This window comes from Muscardinus avellanarius (assembly GCF_963383645.1).
Source record: "Muscardinus avellanarius genome assembly, chromosome: 9".
Taxonomy (NCBI): domain Eukaryota; kingdom Metazoa; phylum Chordata; class Mammalia; order Rodentia; family Gliridae; genus Muscardinus; species Muscardinus avellanarius.
In genome coordinates, this window is record NC_137795.1 from 63401484 (window position 1) to 63426843 (window position 25360).

Below are 25360 nucleotides of genomic sequence, written 5' to 3' on the forward strand. Positions count from 1 at the left end.
CAAGACCTTATCTCAAAACAAAACAAAACAAAGGGTGGGTTGTAGCTTGGATATAGCTTTAATCCCCAGTACAAAAAAAACGCATATACTTGATTGCATTTTAATACTGATACTGTTGAATTATGAGATTGTTTTTGCTTATTTATTTTTTATAATATTCCACTTTTTCAATTTAACAATTCCAGTGGAGAATATACATTAGCAAAGGGGGAGAATTGATTATTATATAAAGGAAATGCATATGAAATTAGGGATAACATAAATTAGATCAGGTGGTCAAGACCCAAGGAAACATTTCAGCCACAAGGACTTATTAATTAATTATGTGTATTTCTAGTTCCTAGAGATCAAGGTGAAAAGTAAGGTGCCTTATTTTATATAAATTCCATTGTCTGGTTCTTAGAGAAATGTCAGGTTTCTCTTCTACTTAGCTCCTACATATACTTCTCAAATGAAGATTATATCAGGGCATCATACTATAGTAATTAACATGAAATTTGGTATTGTGTATATCATACTTTTAAGTTCTTATTCTTCTGGTTGATTAGATTCATAGTCTTTGGAAAGTTATTTAACTTCTGAATCTTAGTTCTTATATGTTGAAGAAGAAATTCATTGTAAAAGTAGTATTTTATAAGAATTAAATGCACTAATGAATATAAAACACCCATCAGATTAGTTGATGCATTGTAAAGATTCATAAGAAATATTTTTAAAGTAGTCTTATCATGGTGATGATATAAAGATGTTTTATAAAATTTCACTCATTCAAGCTAATAGCAGAACAACAAAGTACAGGTCAGTTAAAACTATTCTAAAGGCACTAGAGACAGTAGCTCAAGAGACAATATTTGATGGCCCATTATGATCCTAGGATAATATAGATTGTTGACATTAGTCACCAGCACTGATGAGTTTATGCTATACCTTCTGTCTCTCAGATTTGATGTTTGAAAAAGACTGAGAACCACTCTTTTCTTTTTTTGTGTGTTTGTTTGAAACAGTGTCTCACTAAGTTGTGGAAGGCCTCACTAAGTTACTGAAGCTGGCTATGAACCTGTGTTCACAGTTAAGAGTTTCTTTACCAGATATCTCCAAGAGGTAGCAAGGAGACTTTAGCTTCCCAAATATTGGGATTATAGACATGCACCACCACACCCAGCTGGGAACCATTTTTATAAAAGCTCAGGCTGTGTAGAAGAAGTCAAGTAGGCATTGTGATCCCCAGTATAGATCATATTAGATTCCTCCTGTGATTTGGATACATACTACTGAAAATAGCAATTCATTTATATTTCATTGTTAGGCGGTGTTTGGGGTGAAAAGAAGATTAAGTCCTTGCTTACATTCTAGTTGGTACACATACAATACAGAAGCTGATAAGTACTATTAAGAAAAAACAAGCAGAGTAGGGCTAGGAAAACCCATGGGGAGTAAAGTGTTATTATTTTAGATAGGGCTATCACAGAAGGCCTCAACTTTAATGTGATAGGGGGATCCTAAAAGAAGTGATAGAATGGATCATGAAGATATCAGATGAATGACCTTTAAAAGAAGTGGATAAAAAAAATTAAAAGGGACAACAGAAAAAGAAAAGTTAGGAGTTTCTTTACCAGATATCTCCAAGAGGTAGCAAGGAGACTTAGCTAGAGTTCGAAAAAGCTACTTGCCCAGCCGTTTTTCTCTACTAAATTGGAGGAGGATTTGATTTGATCCTGCAACACTCAAATCTATGAGACCCATTTGATGAAGTTTGTGAAAACCTAACAGATTTATCTTCTCAGCAGATGTTATTGGATACAGAAGCACCAGATACAAGCAAAGGGTCAAGGGCTCACCCTTAAAGGGAAAATATTGCTTCAGGTTATTTGACATGAGTTTTTTTTTATTATTTTTTTAAATGGCACTGGGGATTGAACCTAGCGATATTCTATATTCAAGCTACACCTCCAGCCTTGTTTGTTTGTTGTCTGTTTGTTTGTAAACAGGGTCTCTAGCTCCCTGAATATTGGGATTACAGGTATGTGCTACAATGCCTGGCTTCTAACCTGATCATTTAGAAAAATGGAGTTGCTATTTACTGAGGGTCTTTGGTAGGATGTAAAAAGAATGCAAAGGAGTACTTTTTGGAGAGGAATGAGGGACTTAAAGAATTCAGCTTTTGGCTCATTAAATGCAAAAACACAGACAGACAAGCCATATGCCTGTAATCCCACTCCTTGGGAGACTGAGACAGGAGGATCACAAATTCAAGGCCAGCCTTAGCAACTTAGTAGGACCCTGTTTCAAAATAAAATATAGCCAGAGGTGTAGATTAGAGGTAGAATGACTTTTAAATAAATAAATAAATAAATAAATAAATAAGATTTGCTTATTATAAATAAATGCAAAATGCAAAAGCACTTATTAAGTATCCATATATAAATGTTGAGGATGTGGTTGGATATATAAACCTAGAATTTAGGAAATAGGATAAAACTAGAAAATGTAAATGTGAGAGTGAGCATAGAAAGTAATTTTCTTTTCAAACTCTGAGTTTTAACTCATTTTTAAGATCTGAAACCAATTTAGTGAGTTGGGACCGACTTTAATGTTGATGGAAAAAGTTTCATTATTTAAACACAGGTACATATGTGGTGCTTTAAGTAGTAATATAACTTTGTGTGTGTATGTGCACGCGCACTGTGGAAACATTTGAAAAATACTGTAGTATAGGAATTGGATGTACATAGAGAAGACTTAGTGGGGACTGAGCCAAAACTACACCAGTGTTCAGAGATCAGAGAAGTAAGGAAGAAGAAGAGATGGAGAAGGAGCCGTCAGTTAGATATAGAACAAAAGAATTGCACTATAGAAACCAAGTAATGTATCAAGAAGATAATGTATTAAATTGTCAAATGTTTCTGATAGGTGAAGAAATATAAGTGGAAATTAGCCATTTGATTTTACAACATAGGCACCAATGACTTTCACAAGAGCACATAGGGTGGTATGGTGGAGATGGGCTCTGATTATATTAGGTTTGATAGAATAAACAGGAAGGAGGAATGAAGTGATACATTATTTTACTTAAAAAGGTAGCAAAGAAATACAGTGGTAGCAAAATGATGGTGTAGAAAGTCAAGGGTGAATTTTTGTTGTTGAAATTTTGTTTTTGTTTTAACATGAGAGATATTGCATCTATTTCTGTGCTAATAGACATAATTGTGGGGAGGGGGGATAGCTGATTCAGGAGAGAAGAGCCATTGCTAGAGCAGTGTCCTCAAGTAGATGAGAAAGAATTTGGTTCCCTGGAGCATTTTTATTAGATAGAAGCATGCCAGTGTAATTCATAATAGCAGGAAGTAGGCAGAGAATGTTTGATTCATTATATAGACATACAGATGCCAAATCTGGAGTAGATAGAAGTTTTTTTCCTAGTTGCCTCTCTTTTCTCGCTAAAATAAAAGCAAGGTTGCCAGGTATGGTGGTACATTCTTGTAATCTCAGAATTTGGGAGGCCAAGACAGGAGAATTGCAGGTTCACAGCTAGTCTCAGATACTTAGTGAGGCCCTCCACAATTTAGTGAGATGAGACTTTCTTTTAAAACAAAGAATAAAAAAATAGGACTGGGAGTATAGCTCAGAGATAAAATGTCTCTGGCTTCCATCCCTAGTAAAGCAAAAAAAAAAAAAAATTAAGGTCAACACAAAAGAATGACAAGAGAAGATATTTGAGCTTTAAGGGAAGGAATGAGAAATGAAGATACTAGGGAAATTGAGAAGAATCGCCCAGTATCTCTGAGGACTCATTTTAAAGATAATGGTGTTGAGCTTAAAATGAGACCAATCAGAAACCAGGCATGATGGTGCATGCCTGTAATCCCAGTACTTGGGAGGCTGAAACAGGAGGATCAAAGGTTCAAGAACAGCCTCAGCAGTTTAGCAAGGCCCTTATCAGTTTAGTGAGACCCTGTTTCAAAAGGGATGGCTGGAGTGTAGCTAGGAGGTAGAATTCCCCTGGGTTCAACTCCAGTAAAAAAGAAGACTAATCACCTTTGTTGGATTTTTTTTTTCTCCCTTCAGTTAAGTTCAGCCGAACAGACACTGGGGAGGCAGAGAGTTAGCTATAAACACAGGTGGAAATAACAGGGTGGTTCAGGTATTGTTCTTCAGTTTCCAAACCACAGAGTTTTACAATGATTTGTCATTCATATCTAATCTAAATAAAAGTACAGAAGAAAGTGAATTTTATGATACCAGTTTTTCAAAATCAATAGCTTTCTCTGTGGCATAGCATGTAGTAAGGTTTTTTGTTTGTAATCATCTTTACTGAGTTACCACAAAATAAATTAATTAAATAAAGAAAGAAAGGCAGTAAAATAAATACTTTGCTTAAATTCATTATAAAATAGGTCTGTCTCTGCATGGCTTCACTGAGGATTTATTTTTGTTTAAAATCCTGAGGATGGCTGGGTGTTGTGGTGCACGCTTGTAATCCCCGTGCTTGGGAGGCGGAGACAGTAGGATCGTGCAGGTTCGAAGCCAGCCGCTCTGGCTTAAGAGATCCTGTTTCCAAATAAAAAATATAAAAATAGCTCTGGTAGTGTAACCCGGAGGTAGAAGGGTTTCCAGGAACCCCAGTACAATAAATAAATAAATAAATAAATAAATAAATAAATAAATAAATAAAATCATGAGGACAAGTTTTTTCTAATTTATATAATTTTGAGTAATAACTTCTCAAATTCTAGCTGGCATTTATAAATCTAATCATTTATATTTGCTTGTTTTATTTCTTTAGGTTATTGTGTCAATGAGTGTAGCATTTGCTCAACAAACTGAACTATCTAGAATATCTGTGGCAAAAGAAAATAAGAAATCAAAACAAGCACATGGTCTCTGTCAACAGAAAGAAAAACATTATTTTAAGGAAATGAAATTATCAAAGAATCAAGTCAGTCTTCAGACTTTTGAGGCAATAGACATGAAATTTAAAGAAGAATTTAAACCACTTAGTAAAGAATTAGAAGATGGAAAGGAAGTTCTGTTATCAAATAATGATGATCTTGATGATATCCTAGAATCAAAGGAACATGGACTGACTATTTCAGAAGAAATATTTTCCAAAGATAAAACATTTATGGTTAGAGAATCTGTAAGTATACCTCCTTGAATATTAAAAAAAAATCTTGTAAAAACATTTTTTACTTCACTATAAAAATAGTACTTTAGCCGGGCGTGGTGGCTCCCAAGTGCTTGTAATCCCAGGGCTTGGGAGGCTGAGACAGGAAGATCATGCAGGTTCAAAGCCAGCCTCAGCTACTTAGTGAGGCGCTCATCAACTTAGCAAAACCTTGTTTCCAAATAAAATATAAAAATAGGTCTGGGAGTGTATCATGGAGGCAGCCACTGGGTTCCATCCCAGTACCACCAAAAAAAAAAAAAAACAAACAAAAACAAAAACACTTTTTCTTAATGGAGAACAAAAATGTCAAGTTCATTTTTATTTTTATGATTCACATTAGTAATATGTTTTATTAATTATAACATATGGTTAGGTGATATCATATTGATATTAAATAAAACAAGTCAGGTTTATTGTATTCTTGTTCATCTTACATGCATTATAAATGTTAAAATCTCATTGAAGTTATACGTGAATTAATTTTGTTTTAACTAAAGATTAACTTAGCACTATCTGTAACTAAAGGGTTTGGTCAGTTAAATATAGGAAGCTTTAAGGAAATAACTATTTAAGAAGATAAAGTACTTTACCCTCTATATACTAATTCTTTTTTCTCTAGTCAGTAATGAAAGATCTATTATCTCAGGTATTTGCTATCTTCATCAAAAAATAATAAATTCTACTTCTTTTATAACTCTGAATTCAAATTTGTTGATAATGTTCAAAATAGGTTATATCTTGTTGATAAGGATATTCAAGTAAAATTTAACTCTATGGAATGCAGAATTTGTGAAGTGTTTATGAAAACTTCTTTAATGGCAACTATAAAAGGCAGAATGATTTGCTTAATATCTCTTCAGGGATTGAAATACTTATAGAACTCATTAATGAGTTGACTTTTTGTATGAGAAACTGATATATAAATATTTATTTCCAAGTAAAATTTATTGATTTTAATAAAACCTCTATAGTATTATGTCTACTGCAAAATAAAAATTAAATAAGTAAAATTTTTAGTGTTTTATAATTTAACTATGCGATATAAATATTCACTTTATATTATTTCCCGATCATAAAATGTAAAGAGAAATAATGGGGTCAATAGCTTCTTTAAAAATAGAAAAAATCTTGAGTATATCTATTTTTCTTATTTAAAATTAGGTTTTAACTAAACTAACTGGTAAGTGGCTACTTTCCTTTTGGAAAATAATGTAGATAATGATAATACACTAACTTCATGTTGTTCAAAGTTACAATTAAGAAAATACCTTTCTAAAGCCAGGTATGGTGGCGCACGCTTGTAATCCTAGCATTTGGGAGGATTGTGGTTCGCAGACAGCCTCAGCTACTTAGTGAGGCCCTCTGCAACTTAGTGAGACCCTGTTTCAAAATAAAGAATAAAAAATAGGGCAGGGGCTGTAGCTCAGAGGTCAATTGCCTCTGGGTTCCATCTCCAGACCCACAAAAAAAGAAAGAAAGAAAGAAAGAAAGAAAGAAAGAAAGAAAGAAAGAAAGAAAGAAAGAAAGAAAGAAAGAAAGAAAGAAAGAGAAAGAAAGAAAGAAAGAAAGAAAGAAAGAAAGAAAGAAAGAAAGAAAGAAAATACCTTTCTAAAAATTATTTGTAGCCAGGCGTGGTGGTGCATGCTTGTAATCCCAGTACTTGGGAGGCTGAGGACAGGAGGATCGCAGGTTCAGAGACAGCCTCAGCTACTTAATGAGGCCCTCTGCAGCTTAGTGAGACCCTGTTTCAAGATAAAGAATTTTTTAAAAATGGGGCTGGGGATGTAGTTCAGTAGTAGAATGTCCCTGGGTTCAATCCCCAGTACTGCAAAAAAATAAATAAATAAATAAAAAGTTGTGTGTGCTCTTATTTAACAATAAAAATTTTATAAGTCAGGTGCTTTATGGCATTCATAGAACTGCTCATATTTTTAAAATATGAATACTGATACATTTCCATAATATGTATACGGTTGAATTTTTTTGTTTCTTTTACTATTAAAGATGCATGATGAGTTGTTGGTCTCAAGCATAGATTCTTCTAGACATGAAGAACAGCTGGAAGATATGAGGCAGGAACTTGTTCGACAGTATGAAGAACATCAACAGGCAACAGAACTGTTGAGGCAGGCACACATGCGACAAATGGAGCAACAGCGAGAAGACCAAGAACAGCTACAAGAGGAGATAGAGAGACTTAATAGACAGTTAGCCCAGGTATGGAACTGAGAGTCCCTTTTCTCCTCAATTAAAATAGCATTCTTCATACAGCCTATTTAAAAATGTCAATTATTTTGCCAATGTCTTCATAAACTACAACTATTTAATGTCAGGGACATACTGCTCCAGCATAACAGCTTTAGATCTTATTAGGCACACCATGCATCGTAACATGCATTGTCTTTTCATCAGTTCATTTGTCTGCCTTTTAGGCACTAGGAATGTGGCTACAAGGTTAATTTGAAAAAAAAAAAAAGGTCATTTCATTGATCTTATATAGCAAAAGCACTTCTGCAGTTTTGGAAATACTTTATGCTGATGTACTATGGCAGGTGCTAGCAATTTTCACATACTCATTTATAGTTCTTTGACTTCACCAATTAGCATCTCCAAGGTTTACCTTTACCTATCTTTAATCCATCTTTTTAATCATGAATGGAAATCTCCTAAAGTAATATGTTTCTGGAACTTTTTTCCAGGGAAACATCTCTTATTGATTTGAGAAATGAAAATTTATATAACATTTATATAACATTCTTATTCCTTTCTTGACTAAATTTAAATATTCCATGGTATTTGGGAGCTGGATTCTTGTCAGTTGCTGTGTAAAATATACTCACAAAAATCACTGAAGAAAAACAAGAAATATTTATGAAAGTACATATGAAAACAAACTTATTCAATTTAATTTTGAAAACTAAAATACATAAGAAATGGAAAACTTTAACATCTTTTTTAATATAAATTATTAGGAAAATTGGAATATGAGAATAAAATTATTTGGAAAATGAGAAAATGAATTTTGCTTTTCTTCATTGTATTTTGTGAATTCAGACTTCTGAATTTTCAATGCAAAATTGACATAAAAGTACTAGTTGAACTGAACAAGTTCCTGAGTATTAAAGCTTAAGTAACTTTTTAAAAAAAATTTAAATTTTGCATTGAACTTTGTATATGCCTTTTAACCCCTTAGAATATAAATCATAGGTAGAACCAAGGCCTGTTGGTCTCAAGGGGTTAAAAGAAATCTGCTTAATGTTTCTGCTCTTTTCTTCTATCACAATATTCTCTCATGACCTTTTTTCTTATTTAGACATCCTCAATAGATAATGAAAACCTGGTTTCAGAGAGAGAGAGGGTGCTTTTAGAGGAGCTGGAAGCACTAAAGCAGCTGTCTTTAGCTGGAAGAGAGAAGCTGTGTTGTGAGCTGCGCAACAGCAGTACGCAAACACAGGTAGTATGGACTTTGGCACACCTAGGAGCAATGAATCAACCATGCAGTAGGATTTGTTTGTCTTTGTTGTTGGTGTGAAATATATTTTTATAGGTATTGAGCATAATGTATTTGTGATGACTTGCATGTAAGGTAGGTGGAATCAAAATGCCTTGCATTCTATTTAAGTAATTTGAATCAGGCATTGCTACAGCAACAACTGTTACTTCACCAAGGAGCAACCTAACAAACTTTATTGTTGCACTAGTTAGCATGTATTACTTTGAAGCCATTAAAATTTTTTTGTTGGTGTACTAGAATGTTTTATCTTTTTTGATAATGCCGATCTCTTGGTAATATATAGTTAAATATTATTTCAAGCAGTATCTACTTTGTGAACAGAGGTTTCTGTTTCGCCTTGTACTGATATAGAAGAATGACATGCTCTTTCCAGGATGACAGGTTTTCTTTCTGTCTTGTCCTCTCTGCCTTTGCATAAACTTAAACAGAATGGAAATGAAAACCAAGGGGAAGTTGAGGAACAGTCACTTAAAGAAAAGGAATTGGACAAAAAACCTGAAGATGTACCTCCTGATATACTGTCCAGTGAAAGGTATACAAAATGTGTACTTTTTCAGTGCAAAGTCAATTAAAATGTTTGTTCTCAATGTAATAAACTTGTTCGTCCTTAGTGTTATCTTGTACATTTATACTTTGTCCTAAAATCATCATATTATCTGTGTATGAAACATGTCCATATATGTGTAATATATAAAGAATTATTATTTTTATCATTAAGTAGAAAGATTTTCAAATCTTTTGCATGTAATATAATTTTGATTGGCTACTGATCATATCGACTCTTAAATCTAGGTATTATTTGTATGTTGTCCTTTCTTGATTAATTTTGTTCTTTTTAATGTCATTTTTTATACTTAGAAAAAACATTTCTGCCTACTTATAAGCTTTATTTTTCTTCCTCCTTCACTATGTGGACATGGATTTAGTGTAAGCTATTTCCTGGTTTATGCTGAGAAAAAAAATCTTGTGAATATTCCACATTTAGTTGCTTTCATGGATTTACTACATAACAGATTAGAAATTTTAATCTATATCCCAGCTTTATAGAGAACCAAGCACCTAGTATTAAAATTTTTATTTGATTTTATAAATGTTAATATAAAAATTTATAATACTTTGCCATATGAGGATAGCTATCACACATTAATATTAAGGCCTTTAAGCACAATGTTTAAATTTTATTTTGTTCAAATTAAATAATTTTGTTAGTTTTAAATTAAAACTAATACTACTAACTTAATTTCCTCCTTTTCCAATTTCTGTGACTGTCAACCCTTTTGTGTCCTCCTAACCTCCTTCCTCAGCTTGCGTGGAGGAATTTGGCCCCTAAGGTTTTGGCTTCCTCATTGGATCATCAGTATGGAACGCAGTCAGTATGGAACTGAAACAAGAAAGACAGTGTATGAAAATTAGAGTTACCTGACAATATAAAATAAACACTTTGTTTATTTTATATTATTTATCACTAATTTATATTTTTTACAAATTATACAATGTTTAATTTTTAGGAATTTTCATATCAAGTGCTGATAAAATGAATATTCATCTTTATTTCTTTTTAAAGGGGGTCTTTTTTTTTTTTTTGGACTGGGGATCAAACCCAGGGCAGTGCACTTGCCTTTGCCACTGAGCTACATCCCAGCCCGTCTTTATTTCTTTTTAGCAGTATGATAATTTAATCACTTCTCTTAAGTAAAAAATATTTTCATATTATCCTGCTTCTGGAATTTGAGGCTTGAACTCAGTAAAAGTTAAAATAAATAAAACCCTTTGCTTCCTGCTAACTAAATTATTTGAAGTTTTATTTTTAATATTCTCTTGTTATATAAGCAGGGAACTTGATCTAGGTACAAAAATAGAACTCTCTTTCACTTGACAAATACTAAAGGAAAACTTCTGCACTTATTACCTTGTCCTAAAATAGGTCTGTCATGTGCCTGTGAAACAGATATCCTTTAACCTGATTGTTGGTAATCTCCTACAGTGTGAGAGTCAGAGATAAAAGTCTCTTCAGCCAGAGGACTTTTACCATGAAACCCTCTTATTTTGTCTACAGGTTTAAGTATAAAGTTTGCCACTGTAGTAACTGTTGAATTAAGCTATTAAGATGAGTGGATTATTTATTCAGAAAGTTAATCAGATAGTCTTTTAATTCACCATTTTATGGAAGCACATTTTTTGACATGGTAAATTGTTCCTGTTAAGCTTAAAAAGAAAGTTTACAAAACACCGTCCAGGATGAGCCCTTTAAAAAAAAAAAGTGTATATTTATGAGTGAAACAGGAGTATAAATGTTCAGAAATACAGGCATTAAAATGTTTAAACCAGGCGTGGTGGCGCATGCTTGTAATCCCAGCACTTGGGAGGCTGAGGCAGGAGGATCACACAGGTTCGAAGCCAGCCTCAGCTACTTAGTGAGGCTCTCAGCAACTTAGCCCCTGTTTCCAAATAAAGTATAAAATACATCTGGGAATATAAACTCTAGGTATAAAAGTCCCTGGCTTCCACTCCCAGTACCACAAATAAAATAAAATGTTAATAGTGCTGGATGTGGTGGTAGATGCTTGTAATTCCAGTATTTGAGACAGGATCAAAGGTTCGTGGCCAACATCAGCAACTTAGTGAGAAACACTGTTTCAAAATAAAATAATAAAATAGGGCTGGGAATTTACCTCAGAGGTAGAATGCCCCTGAGATCCATCCCCAGTACCACACACAAAAAAAGTATTAGTGATTATCTGGGTGCCAAAATATTTTTAAAGTGGTCATAATATTTTCTAATTTTAAAAATGTGGTACTTATATTTTTCAAAAAGAGAGACAGTATTCTTCCCATGTAGCTGACAACAGGTTTTTCTCCTGGCTAAAATGAGTGTGGTATGTAAAACTAGAGATATTTTTATCTCTGGAACAGATGTAATTAAAAATAGCTCAGGATAGTCCCTCTGGTGTTGACCAACTGAGATTTCACTGTAGAACTTTTTAGAAACATCTCTACCTATTACTTTTTGTAACTGAAATATTCAGTTCTTCAATGTTAAGTCATAGAGATACTACCATACTTTTTTCTAGTAGGGATTTATTTCTTTTTTCTTTTTTATTTTTTGTGGTACTGGGGGTTACCTCCAAGCTACACTCCCAGCCCTAATTTTTTATCTTTTTATTTTTGAAATATTACCTCACCAAGTTGTAAAGGGTTTCCCTAAGTAGCTGAGGCTGTCCGCGAACGACAGTCCTCACGCCTCAGCCTCCAGAATGCTGGGATTACAAGTGTGAGCCACAGACCCAGCTCTCATGGGTTTGTTTCGTTTTTGGTTTTTGTTTTTTGTTTTTTGCGGTACTGGGGATGAAACTCAGGGGCATTGTACCTCTGAGCTACACATCCACTCCTATTTTTTAGCCTTTTTATTTTTTGAAATGGGGTCTCACTGAGTTACACAGGGCCTCAGTAAGTAGCTGAGGCTGTCTGTGAACCATGATCCTCCGGTCTCTACCTCCTGAATGCTGGAATTACAGTCTAGTAGGGTTTTAAAGTCATATTTTTAAATATGTTGTTAGGCACATAAAAGAATGAAATGTTTTACACACATACACACACACACACACACACACACACACTCAACCATGAACAGTATTACCAGCTAATAACTTATATATGCTTGACTATTACTATACTTTTTAAAACTTAAGTTTTATGTCTCCTTAAAGTTTTATTATGGGCATAAGGTTTAATTTGATTTTTCAGGTCAATAAAATGCACATTAAAAATGTAATAGTTAAACTGGTCAACAATTTTAGAAGAAAATGGAGCAGTTTACAATATGATTGAAATATAAAAACAAGAAGCACTTCATTGTAGATGCCATTGAGTACTATTTAAATAGAAATGATCATTTGACATTTTTCAGTCACATACTTTGTAGTACATTTTTGTGACATATTAGCAAACTGTTTACTTTGAAAAGATTTGAAATTTTAATAAATGATTATTTATCTGTACAGATATGCACTCCAGAAAGCTAATAACAGACTTCTGAAGATCTTATTAGAAGTTGTAAAGACGACAGCAGCTGTTGAAGAAACAATTGGTCGCCATGTTCTTGGGATACTAGACAGATCTAGTAAGGGCCAGTCATCTGCCACCCTGGTTTGGAGGTCAGAAGCAGAGGCATCTGTAAAGTCATGTGTCCAAGAGGAACACACAAGAGGTACTAGTTTTATATGAAATAATCACCTTCAACAAATCTTGCTGAGTTCAGGCACTTTTCTGTGTGTGGAAAATATAGGAGAACATTTCAAGTATTTTTCAACCAATGCATCTCCAAACAAAAATATATAAATCCACTCTTCTCAAAACACCATTACTGTGTAATATTTGCAAGTGAATATCTTTGAGTTGTCACCAGACATACTCAGGAGTTCTTCTATTCATTTTCTTTGAGAAAAGGGATCTAAAAGTACATTTGATCCACGAGCCTACTGTCCTTATTCATGTCTTCCAGTATTGATATCTATATTCACTTTAAAAGATCCAGCAATAAGCTGGGCATGGTGGCGCATGCTTACTGTAATCCCTGCGCTTGGGAGGCTGAGACAGGAGGATCACACAGGTTCGAAGCCAGCCTCAGTTGGCTTAAGAGACTCTGTTTCCAAATAAAATATAAAATAGGTCTGGGAGTGTAGCCCAGAGGTAGAAGGCCCCTGGGTTCCATCCCCAGTACCACCAAAAAAAAAAAAAAAAATCCAGGAATAGTTTGTCAGTTATACACAGTGTTATCAGTTTAATTCTATAAGCATTTATTGAGCTTTTAGAATATTTATTTTGCAATTCCTCTGTGGTGTCTCCTTTATAGCAACTCATAATCCAGTGAAGGAGGCACTGAGATTCCTACTCAAGGCAAATTAAAGTCACAGAACTTCTCACAGTACTTAATATTTTATAAACATTTTATAAATGCATGAACCAATTAAATCCTTATTTTTTGGGGGGAAGGGTACTGGGGATTGAGCCTAGGGGCATTCTACCTCCAGGCTATGCCTCCAACCCCATTTTGAGTTTTGTTTTGTTTTGTTTTTCTTTATTATTTTGAAACAGGATTTCACTAAGTTGCAGAGGGCCTCACTAAGTGCTAAGGCTAGCCTACAACCTGGTGGTCTTCCTATCTCAACCTTCCGAGTACTGGGATTACAAGCATGTACCACCTCTCCCAACTCAATTGTTGTTGTTTTGTTTTGTTTTGTTTTGTTTTGTTTTGTTTTGAGACAGGGTTTCACTAAGTTGCTGAGAGCCTTACTAAGTTGCTCAGGATTAGCTGCAAACTTAAAGTCCTCCTGCTCAGACTTCTAAATGCTGGGACTATAAGCATGCACCACCACTTCTAGCTCCTTAAAATTTTCTATGTAACTGTTGAAGGATTCTGAAATAACAATATTACAATATTTTTCTTCATATAGTTTGACCACTAGCACCATGGGAGGACATTTGTCATATTCCTTGTGCATCTTGAAGAATATATTGAATGGATAGAAATTATGATTTAAAATGTTTAATTTCAGCTGGACGTAGTAATACGCACTTGTAATATCAGGATTTGGGAAGCTGAGACAGTTGGATTGCAGTTTCATAGCCAGCCTAACAACTTAATGAGACCCTATTTCAAAATAAAGAATAAAATACTGCTGGGGATACAGCTCAGAGGTAGAATGCCCCTGGTTCAGTCCCCAGTAACACACAAAAAAATGTTTAATTTCTTTTATTTATTTATTTTTTGGGTGGTACTAGGGGGGGTGGAACCCAGAGGCTTTCTACCTCCAGGCTATACTCCCAAACCTATTTCATATTTTATTTGGAAACAGGGTCTTAGTAAGTTGCTGAGAGCCTCACTAAATAGCTGAGGCTGGCTTCAAACCTGTGCGATTCTCCTGTCTCAGCCTCCCATACACGGGAATTACAAGCGTGCACCACCACACCCAGCATGCTCTATATGTAAGAATTTTTCTAACATCTTATATTTTAATGGGAGTATTGTAAAAACTAAAAAATAAACCTTTGAAACATTTCTTTACATTTCATTTAACAGAAAAATTAAGTTTTAATCTGACCATATAGTGACTTTTCCCTTTCAGTTTTTAGTATATGGTTTCTTGTAATACTTATGATCTATTTTTAGTCTTCAAGTCTGAGCTTGTTTAGATTTTAAACATGTATGGACTTGTTAACACTCAAAAAAATGATTTCCTAATGTTTGTTTACTCCTAAGAGTCAACTAGCTTATAAAATTAAAGGAAAATTTGAGCCAAATGTCAAATCACTTGAATGTATATTGGATCAGTTCATAAAAATTAGTTCCCCAAGTTCTATTGAAAGAAAAATAAATTTAGGTTTTTGTGATAGTTTAGGTGTAGACTGTTCATCTTTCTCATTGGAGGTCAGAGACTGAAAATGGCTTCCTTGCAGCTTCCTTTTGCAGCATTGTGATGGTGGTAGAGAAAGAATGCTGGAATAGTAAGGCTGAAGCCTTTTTTCTGGCTCTCTTTTTACTTTGTACAAATCTCTTATGTCTCCCAGATCTTTAGTACATTTCTTTTTTTTTTTTTTGGTGGTGGTACTGGGGGTAGAACCCAGGGGCTTTCTACCTCCAGGCTATACTCCCAAATCTATTTATATTTTATTTGGAAACAAGGTCTCACTAAGTTGCTGAGAGCCTCACTAAGTAGCTGAGGCTGGCTTCAAACCTGCACGATCATCCTGTCTCAGCCACCCAATCGCGGGGATTACAAGCGTGTGGCACCACACCCTGATAGTACTTTTTTTTTTTTTTTTTCATCACTCCAATACCAGAGTTAGATCAGACTGCAGTGTCTTCCATTTGGAACTTAGAGATCTTCAACAAGCCACTGAAGCTGGGAAAACTATCATACTGCATACCCTATCTTGACCTGAGGACCTTACTCTTATCTATTAGGAAATGAATGGTGTAATCCATAAAGTATATGATGAAAATACTTCAATAACCATCATTTGCTGTGCATATAGTATAGATCTCCGTGGTTCACCAATCTGAAATGATTCTGTTCACCAAACTGGCCATTCTGAGATTTCTGTTGGCATGGCAGAAAATCACCCTCCTTATATATGATATCTTCAGGTTTTTCCCAAAAAAATTAGATATTATGAATTGTCATTTTTAACTAACAATATTAATTTTATTGGTATGATAAGGACAAAATAAATGTGAATTGAATAAAGGAGAAAGAAAGGGATAAAGGAAAGGAAGGAGGAAGAAGCAGCCCTTGGAAGCTTAAGAGCTCAAGTTTTAGAATCTTACTGTTGGTAAACAAAGAGATCTTAGGCAAGTTATTGGGCTTCCAACTGCAGAAAGTATAATCCTATATACTTTCTGACTCCTTTAATAAATAAAGGAGACTTTCTCCTTTATTTCATAAAAATAACCAAAATTATCTGTTTCTTCAGTGAAACATACTGAGATTATTTCAGATTATTTATATTTTCAAAAAAATTATTATTTTAGTATTGGGGATTGAACCTAGGGCCTTGCACAGGTTAGTCCAGTGCTATACTACTTAGTTATATCACTGCCTCTGAAAAATGTTATTAATACGATATATTAAACTGATTGATATCTTCATATTTTTCTAGGTACTTTAATGCCTATCTCTATGTTGCTATTCCAAAAAAAACTAACATTCAGTGACCATTTATAAGTTGCTTTGTTTCCTATGTCCTTCTGTATTTTATGCTTGAGATTTGCTCCCATGTGTGCGCAGTACTTTCACTTTTTCTCACCATCAGTTGCTTCTCTATACCACAGAACATGCTGTTAGTTGTTTTCAGCTTTGCTTTTTGCCTGCAAGGTAACCTTCAGCACACACAGAATAGACCGATTCCTGCATTCACCAGCTTTGGTTTCTGTTTTCACAGTAGCAACACTGCTCTCTCAGGACAACATTAACTTTCCAATTGTTAAATCCATTCATCTTCTTAGTCCTTGCATAATTGTCTTTCTAGGCAAATATCATTGAAGTATTTCCTTTTTGAAACATCTCTCTTATTTTTATACAGCTTCTTTTGTTACCTTACAGCATATACAGAGGCCCCAAATTTGTTTTTCTTCTCTCAGTAAATATCACTCCTAAAATAGATGTAACTCCTCTCAGTATTTCAGCTCTCACCTTTGTAAATGACTCTAAAGTCTGCAAACCTAAAACTTCCAACAGCATACACATATCCCACTAACACTTAAGATTAATCATTTTCTTTTCTATTATATGTACTTTCTCCTGATTTTCTTAGTATTTCTTTTAATGACTCCTGTCGTCTTAGAACGAGCTGAGCTGGAAACCCAGAGTGGTGACTTAGTATACTTCTGCCTTATACATTCAGTCCTCTACATCGTGTGTCCTTTCCTAACTCTCTCCAAGCCCACCATCTGATTGCACGTTCCTATCGCTTCTCACCCGGATAATTCAAAAAGCCTTATAATCAATCTTTGCTTCTTCTCTAATTTTCCTTTGCATTGTTCTCTGAACTCATGAGAAAGACAGTATCACTAGAGTGCATTCAGTTTCTCATATAACGATGCTATATAAATTAGGTATTTTTGTTTCGGCATCTCAAAAGTGGAACATCTATTAAGATTTAAATATAGTCCACAATATATAAGAATAACATTTTTATAAAAATACTATTATAGTTATGAAAATATTTTATAGTAATTATATAAAATTACTATTATCATAATACTAATACAATCGATATAAGCTATAGATTATTATTTCCAACTTACTTTAATGTATCTATGTCTATTTTGTTGAAATATTCACAGAATTGGAAACTCAGGACTTAGTGGGTTAAACATGAACTAAAAGTTTTTAATATTTCTTGTATTAATATTTGTTGTGTAGCTTCTTCAAAAACATAATTTATCTTCTTGACTGCATTGTACTCTATATATCGTGGGGGGGGGTATTGGGGATTGAACACAGGAACATTCTACCTCTAAGCTACACCCCCAGCCCTATATTTTATTCTTTATTTGAAACAGGGTCTCACTAAGTTGGGGAAGGCCTCACTAAGTAGCTGAGACTGGTCTCGAATCCAGATCCTCCCGTTTCAGCCTCCCAAATACTGGGATTACAAGCATGCACCACCAAACCCAGCTCCTCTGTATATCATTTTGAATGCTAAGATCATTTTGAATGCTAAGATCATTTTGAACTGAAATATTTATAAAGCATTAGTTTCTGTTATTAAGGCATTAAGTTTTGAATGCATGGAATGATATAAATACCAGTGTAGTTGTGTGTTTAATTTTTAGAATAAAGATACTAAGTAAAAGACATTACCTATTACATTCAAGATTAGAATTAGATAAACCTTCATGTTAATCGCAAATATTTAAAATCATGTCCTAGAATGTACTCCTGGACTCTTCAGCTGGAGATTTATACAGAAAAGGTATTTAGTGAGTACTGAATTGTGCTGAAATCAGATCTTGTATCTGAAGCCGCATCTAATAACATTTCTGCATGAGATTAAGAGAACATCTATTTTACTAAGATGAATTCTAATCAAAAGCTCTTATGGGCAAAGGTATCAGACTGAGTGTTTATTCTAAGTAGTTTGAGCATTAAAATGTCCTCTACTTTTTTAAGACTTTGTATAGTTACTGACAACTAGTAAAAGAAGCAAATCCTCTGGGAAATTTTATTGTTGGATTGTAGCTTGCAGCTGTGAATGAGTAATGTATCTGATGGCACAGATGAACAACCTGTGGTTTACCATAGTTTAGAGAAAACACTTGGATAGCTTATCTTTTGCCCATATAAACTCAGTATATCTTATGTGATAAATGATAATTGAGTTGATAGTGTGGATAGCAGTGTCCATAATTAAATTAGAACTACTCATTAGTCCCAGTCTCTTTCCAGTATGCCTTCTACAAAAGTAGCAAGCTGCAAAATTATATTAGTCCCTTTAACTGTATAATGAGATCAAATGATGCTCAAAATGAAGTGCTTAAAGTCCAGACAAATAGCATTTATTCCAGTCTTCTGTGTACCTAGAACATTCTGTAACATAATAGGGACTTTTTTCTTTTCTATGTTTAGGTGTGTGTTTTCTCATTATATTGTAAAGTTCTTGAGAAAAGAAACAAGATAGTATGTCCTGTGTGTCCCCACCATTTAGCTAACCCTACATTCTGCATGTTTGGTAAAGAGCTACTGAAAGTTGTCTTAAGTTTTTGTCGGGCTGGAAATATTGCTCAGTGGTAGAACACGTGCATTTTCATGTATGAAACTGGGTTTGATCTCCAACACACACACACACACACACACACACACACACTCACTCACTCACTCACTCACAGAATTGTATTAAAGAAAACTTCCTAAATAACCCGAATACAGATTTCTGCAATGTCCTTTTAGCATAGCATTATTGTTTTCATTCTTCCTCTTTCAATGTTATTGTATATTTGCATATTTTACTTGTTTTGTTGCAGTGTTATTAGTAAAGGACCTTTTCAGTGATTTCAGGTTTTAATTAGACTTGATTTTATGGCTTTAAATATAATTATGAATTTATGCTTTTAACATACTGTTATTTTAGTTACAGATGGATCTATACCCTCTTATTCTGGAAGTGATATGCCAAGAAATGACAGTAACATGTGGCCAAAAGTAACTGAGGAAGGAACAGAGCTCTCACAAGGACTTGTGAGGAGTGGTTTTGCTGAAACTGAAATAGACCCTGAAAATGAAGAACTTATGCTGAACATTAGTTCTCGCCTTCAAGCAGCAGTTGAAAAACTCCTCGAAGCCATAAGTGAAACCAGTAGTCAGGTAACCTTATCTTGCTAATGTCCACTGTGTTTGAAGCAAGCTTTCTTTTAGGCTATGGAATGAGTAAATATTTTTTTCTGCTGTCCAACAGCAATTTAGTCAGGTTTCTCTTTTGACAATAGGTTGTGTTTGTGACAACCAGTGCTGATGTAAGTAGTCTTGTTTTCAGGTGCTCTGGGGTAGGTAAAGTAATGTGCTCATGGACTCTTCCAACTCAAAAACTCAATGTTGGTTTAATATCCAGATTGTCCAGACTGTTATACATTACTTTTTATATATAAAATATATATATTTAGCCGGGCGTTGTGGTGCACGCTTGTAATCCCCACGCTTGGGAGGCAGAGATAGGAGGATCACGCAGGTTTGAAGCTAGCCACACTGGCTTAAGAGACCCTGTTTCCAAATAAAATATAAAATAGGTCTGGGAGTGTAGCCCGGAGGTAGAAGGGTTTCCAGGAACCCCAGTACCACATATATATGTATGTATGTATGTATGTATGTATGTATGTATGTATGTATATTGCTGGGCATGGTGGCGCATGCCTGTAATCCCAGCATTTGGGAGGCTGAGACAGGAGAGGATCGCGGTTTGCGGACAGGCTCAGATACTTAGTGAGGCCCTTTGCAACTCAGTGAGACCCTGTTTCAAAAAATAAAGAATAAAAATAGGGCTGGGAGTGTAACTCAGAGGTAGAATGCCCTTGGGTTCTATCCTCAGTACCCCCCCAAAAAAAACTTAACCTACTATTGTTTGAAATGTTCCATTAAAATATGTTATTTATTTGAAATAATATTATAAGAAATCTCTAAAACCATATCCTTTAGTAGGTCATAATATGCTACTATTATACTATTACAAATCAAACTTGAAATTTCTTCATGTGCTTTTTTTTATCATTTTTATAAATATGAGTAGATTACACCACCTTACAAGCTATCTCATGGTAAGAAATTAACTTGGGATAGTTTTTACCTAAAAGTACTATTTTTATAGAAACTGAAGAAAGATACAACCATGGTACTTAAAACCTAATTGCAGCCAGGCGTGGTGGCGCACACTTGTAATCCTCTCGCTTGGGAGGCAGAGACAGGAGGATCGCACTGGTTCAGAGCCAGCCTCGCTGGCTTAAGAGACCCTGTTTCCAAATTTAAAAAATATATAAAATAGGTCTGGGAGTTTACCCCGGAGGTAGAAGGACTTCCAGGAACCCTAGTACCACCAAAAAAAAAAAAAAAATTAATTTCAATTCTCTCTATAAATGTGTTTATATCTTGTGTGATCATTGTTTCTTAGATTGCTATATGCAGAATTTTTTTTAATAATTATTTACTAGTTGGGTGTGGTGGCACATGCTTGTAATCCCAGTACTTGGGAGGCTGAGACAGGAGGACTGCAGGTTCTTGGTCAGCTTCAGCTCCTTAGTGAGGCCCTCTGAGACTTAGTGAAACCCTGTTTCCAAATAAAGAATAAAAAATAGGGCTGAGGGTATAGCTTGGAGGTAGAATGCCCCAGGTCCAATCCCCAGTACCACACACAAAAAATTATTTACTACTTTAAAATGAAGAAATTTACTTATTTTAAAAATGTTTAGCTTAAAACAACTGTTGTCTGATACCTGTTGTGTTAATCAGATAAGCATTTCATTATCAGCTACAGGGAGATATTAACATTTTCATTGATATCTTTATTCAGAGTATCCTAGACCCAAGTATATTTGTAACAGAAGTTGAGAAATTGAAAAGGTGTCTGTGATTTCTTATTATTTCTAATGTCTGACTTTTCTTGATGCTGCTTGAAATTATTCAGTATAGCATGTTTTCCCAGTAGCACTGACTATTGAATTAGAAACTTGACAAATATTGTTATATATATTGCATTTTATTTTTATTAATATAATATTAATATAAAATATAAAACCTTAAAGTAAACATAAGGTTAAATTATTGACTATAGGCCATTTCTTGAATTAGTGCCAAAATAATGTGTTAACTACATGCTATTTGGTTAGCTTGTTAAAAATATACTCTACCTCTCCCCTACCAATAACTTCCTATTGGGATTCAATGAGGAAGACAGTATCAAAGTAACATATTTAGCTGGCCATGATGGCATACACTTGTAATCTCAGTACTTGGGAGGCTGAGACAAGAGGATTGCATGTTCATGGCCAGCCTCAGCTACTCAGGCCCTCGGTGACTTACTGAGACCCTTTTTCAAAGATAAAGAATAAAAAATAGGGCTGGGGATGTAGCTCAGAGGTAAAATGCCCCTGACGTCTATTCTCAGTACTGAAAACAAAAAACATAATTAGCTGGATATGATGACACACACATTTAATTTAGTACTTGGAAGACTGAAGCAGGAGGATTGTAGATTCACAGCCAGCCTCAGCAACTTAGGCCCTCTGCAACTTATTGAGACCCTGTTTCAAAATAAATAAGGTTGTGGGTAGTATATCTCAGAAGCAGAATGCCCCTGGGTTCAATTTCCAGTACCACAAAATAATATGTTTTTTTCTAGTAAAATATTTATTCTCTGAATACTCTTCAAATAGACTAAATTTTCCCTATTTTTTTTTCTGTTTGGTTTGGAAATAGTCTAAATCCTCTACTATACTAGACTATCCTTTTTAAAATATTTTTATTGGTGCATTATAATCATATATCTTAATGGAGTACAAAATGGTAGAGGCATACATGTACACATCACTAATTTAGCCCTTCACCAATTCCCACTCCAGTCCCTCCCCACTCCCTCCTTCTCGTGTTTGGCTTAGTGATTGACTTTGATATCTTTGTATATGTGTATCATGTACATTAGGGAATCTCCCTCTTCCCTCCTCCTCCCATTACCCCCAGTTAGGCCTCCTTATTTGCTCATCTATGGTTTCTCCTTCTTCATCTACAGTTCCTCCTATCACCCTTTTTCTCCCTAGCTTCCAAATATTAGGAAGAGCATCCAATTTCTTACTTTATGTGACTCGCTAGTCTCACTTAGCATAATGTTCTCCAGTTCCATACATTTCCCCACAAATGACGTATTTATTCTTCTTTATGACTGAGTAAAATTCTGTTATGTACATATCCTATGGTTTTGTAATCCATTCATCTGTTGATGGACATCTTGGCTGGTTTCATAGTTTGGCAATAGTGAATTGTGCAGCTCTGAACATAGATATGCATGTATTAGTTTGGTAGTTTGGTTTCGATTCTTTGGGTAGAAACCCAGGAAGTGGTATTGCTGGATCATATGGTAGGTTCGTTCCCATTCTTCTGAGGATCTTCCATATTGTTTTCCAAAGTCATTGCAATAATTTGCAATCCCACTCACAGTGTAGTAGAATTCCCACTTCTCTACATCCTCGCCAGTATTTGTTGTTGTTTGTGTTTTGAATGATTGCCATTCTAGTTGGAGTTAGGTGAAATCTCAGAGTAGTTTTGATTTGCATCACTCTGATTGCTAATGGTGTTGAACATTTTTTCATACATTTATTGGCCATTTAAATGAAAATACTTCCATTCAGGCTATTCAACAAAAATAAAATACTTAGGAATAAACCTAACCAAAAAGGTAAAAGACCTCCACAAAGAAGATTATAAAACATTGAAAAAAGAAATGGAAGAAGACCTTAGAAGATGGAAAGATCTTTCATGTTCTTGGATATGTGCATTAGTTACTGGGGAGTAAACCCAGAAACATTCTACCATTGTGCTATAAACTCCAGCAACTTTTCTTTTTAAACAGGCTTGCTAAGTTGCTAAGGGTTTCACTAAGTTGCTGATTTCTTCCCAAGTACTTTTCTTTAAGAATTCCTTCAAAGAAATTAATGATTGAATAATTTATTCCCATAGAATGATTTTAATTGTAGGACACTCATGAGTTTACCAATCTTCACTTTTGCAAGAAATGAAAACAAAGCTATATGCTTCTCTATTTTCTCAAAGAGGAGTCCAAGGATGAAAGTAGTGTAAGTTTAGATCTTGTTTTGTCGTTTTGTTCTGAAACACATTCTACTATCAAGTATTGTCCCCAGTATGCTTAACAGTTATTGTGTCAAGTAATGTGTGTGGGAATTAGTCCTCCTATTGAGTCCTTTGAGAAGTAAACAAAATTTAAAATGGAGAAACAGAGGTATTTTACAGTTTTAAGGAAATAATTTATGAGGAGAAAAGGTTAAATGGCTTGGTACTCTAAGATTAATATAAAGCTGTTTCATTAAGAAAACACATGCTATAAATTAATAGCCTATAAATGCACATTAAAATACTGATAACCTGAGCCGGGTGTGGTGGTGCACGCTTGTAATCCCCATGCTTGGGAGATGGAGACAGGATGATCACGCAGGTTCAAAGCCAGCCTCACTGGCTTAAGAGACCATTTCCAAATAAAAATATAAGAAAATAAGTCAGAGAGTGTAGCCCGGAGGTAGAAGGGTTTCCAGGAACCCCAGTACCACCAAAAAATAAAAAATAAAAAAATAAAATACTTATAATCTGAAATGCAGGGTTAATGAGATAGTTCAGATAGTTAAAAGTATACTACTAAAAATTGAAATCACTCTGTTTTAACTGTTTTGGGGTGTAGAAGGGTTTGTATGTTTTCTAAACTAGGGGATTTAATACAGTTTGAGTTATTGTAAGAATTACTGTATGGCACTAGGTTGAGTCATCTTTACTGCTTAAAGTCTTTTTTTTCCCCCTCTCTTTTGGTACTAGGAATTGAACACAGGGACACTAGTCTACCTCTGAGCTATACCCTACTCCTCTTTTTTATTTATCTATTTATTTGTTTGTTTGGTGGTACTGGGGTTCCTGAAAACGCTTCTACCTCCAAGCTACTCTCCCAGACCCATTTTATATTTTTTTGTAACAGGGTCTCACTGAATTGTGAAAAGCCTCAGTGAATAGCTGAGGTTGTCCACAAACCACAATCCTTCAGTCTCTGTCTCCCAAATGCTGGGATTACAAAGGTGTGCCACCATGGCCACCTTGAATAATCTTAATCAATTACTTTTTTGTCTTTTTTTTTCTCCTAGTTTTTCTCTTTGTAGTTAGTTCTTACCTTGACCTAAGTGCTACTATTTATGAAGGGGTATTTCTTATGGCCAGGGTTTTGTTTCTACCTCAAATGAGAGAAATTGGATGCCGGATTATCAAAATAAACCATAATTTGCAGAGGGAACAAGGAAAGAATACTTTAAGAGATATTTGATATGCTTGGCATGGGTCCCACCGGTTCATAAAAACTGAGAAGCTAGAATATTGATCATTTTAGGCCTCTTGAAGCCTTGTTAAAAATCTCCTACAACAGTAATAAGATCAAGCTACCATCATGTTGTAGGTATTAGGACATCTTCACAAGCTAATGGGAATATATATGAAACTATAATAAACAACAGTTTCCAGAATTTTAAGAGACAGGTGCCCCTCCCCAGCTACATAGTCCATCTCCCTGGGGATTCTGAGCTTTCTGTGAAAAAATCTCATTTTCTCTGCTCTATTAGTTTACTGTGAAGGATTTGAATGCTGCTTCTAGAAACAGCTTTAAGTAGTGAAAATGACTATAAAAGCAGTTTTGGTTAATATTACCTGTAGCTTTCTTTAGCATAGGTTTTTCCATTTAGATAAAGGCTTTGTGGATGTAAGATATTTAGTTACTGAACTGGTATTGGGGAGGCACCAGAATGAAAGCCTTTTCCTTTATTTAAAACAGCTTTCACTATTAAGGCTCTTCGAATATTTAAAAGTTATTTATCTTTAAAAGTTGAGTGGCAGGTTTATTCACTATTGCTAAGATTTCTGGCACTACTTGAG

The 25360-nt window shown here is 34.6% G+C and overlaps 1 protein-coding gene across 2 annotated transcripts in view; it reads left to right on the forward strand.

Annotated features, from left to right (window-relative positions):
- Window positions 1-25360, forward strand: part of AKAP9 (A-kinase anchoring protein 9) — a gene marked incomplete at both ends in the record, with an annotated part of 191974 nt that overhangs the window by 86353 nt on the left and 80261 nt on the right. For both annotated transcript variants that reach the window (XM_080702008.1, XM_080702009.1), the window contains 6 exons: window positions 4784-5137; window positions 7172-7384; window positions 8481-8621; window positions 9110-9213; window positions 12683-12888; window positions 19314-19546. In XM_080702008.1, coding sequence (XP_080558134.1) covers window positions 4784-5137; window positions 7172-7384; window positions 8481-8621; window positions 9110-9213; window positions 12683-12888; window positions 19314-19546 — 1251 coding nt within the window. The remainder of the gene's footprint in view (window positions 1-4783; window positions 5138-7171; window positions 7385-8480; window positions 8622-9109; window positions 9214-12682; window positions 12889-19313; window positions 19547-25360) is intronic.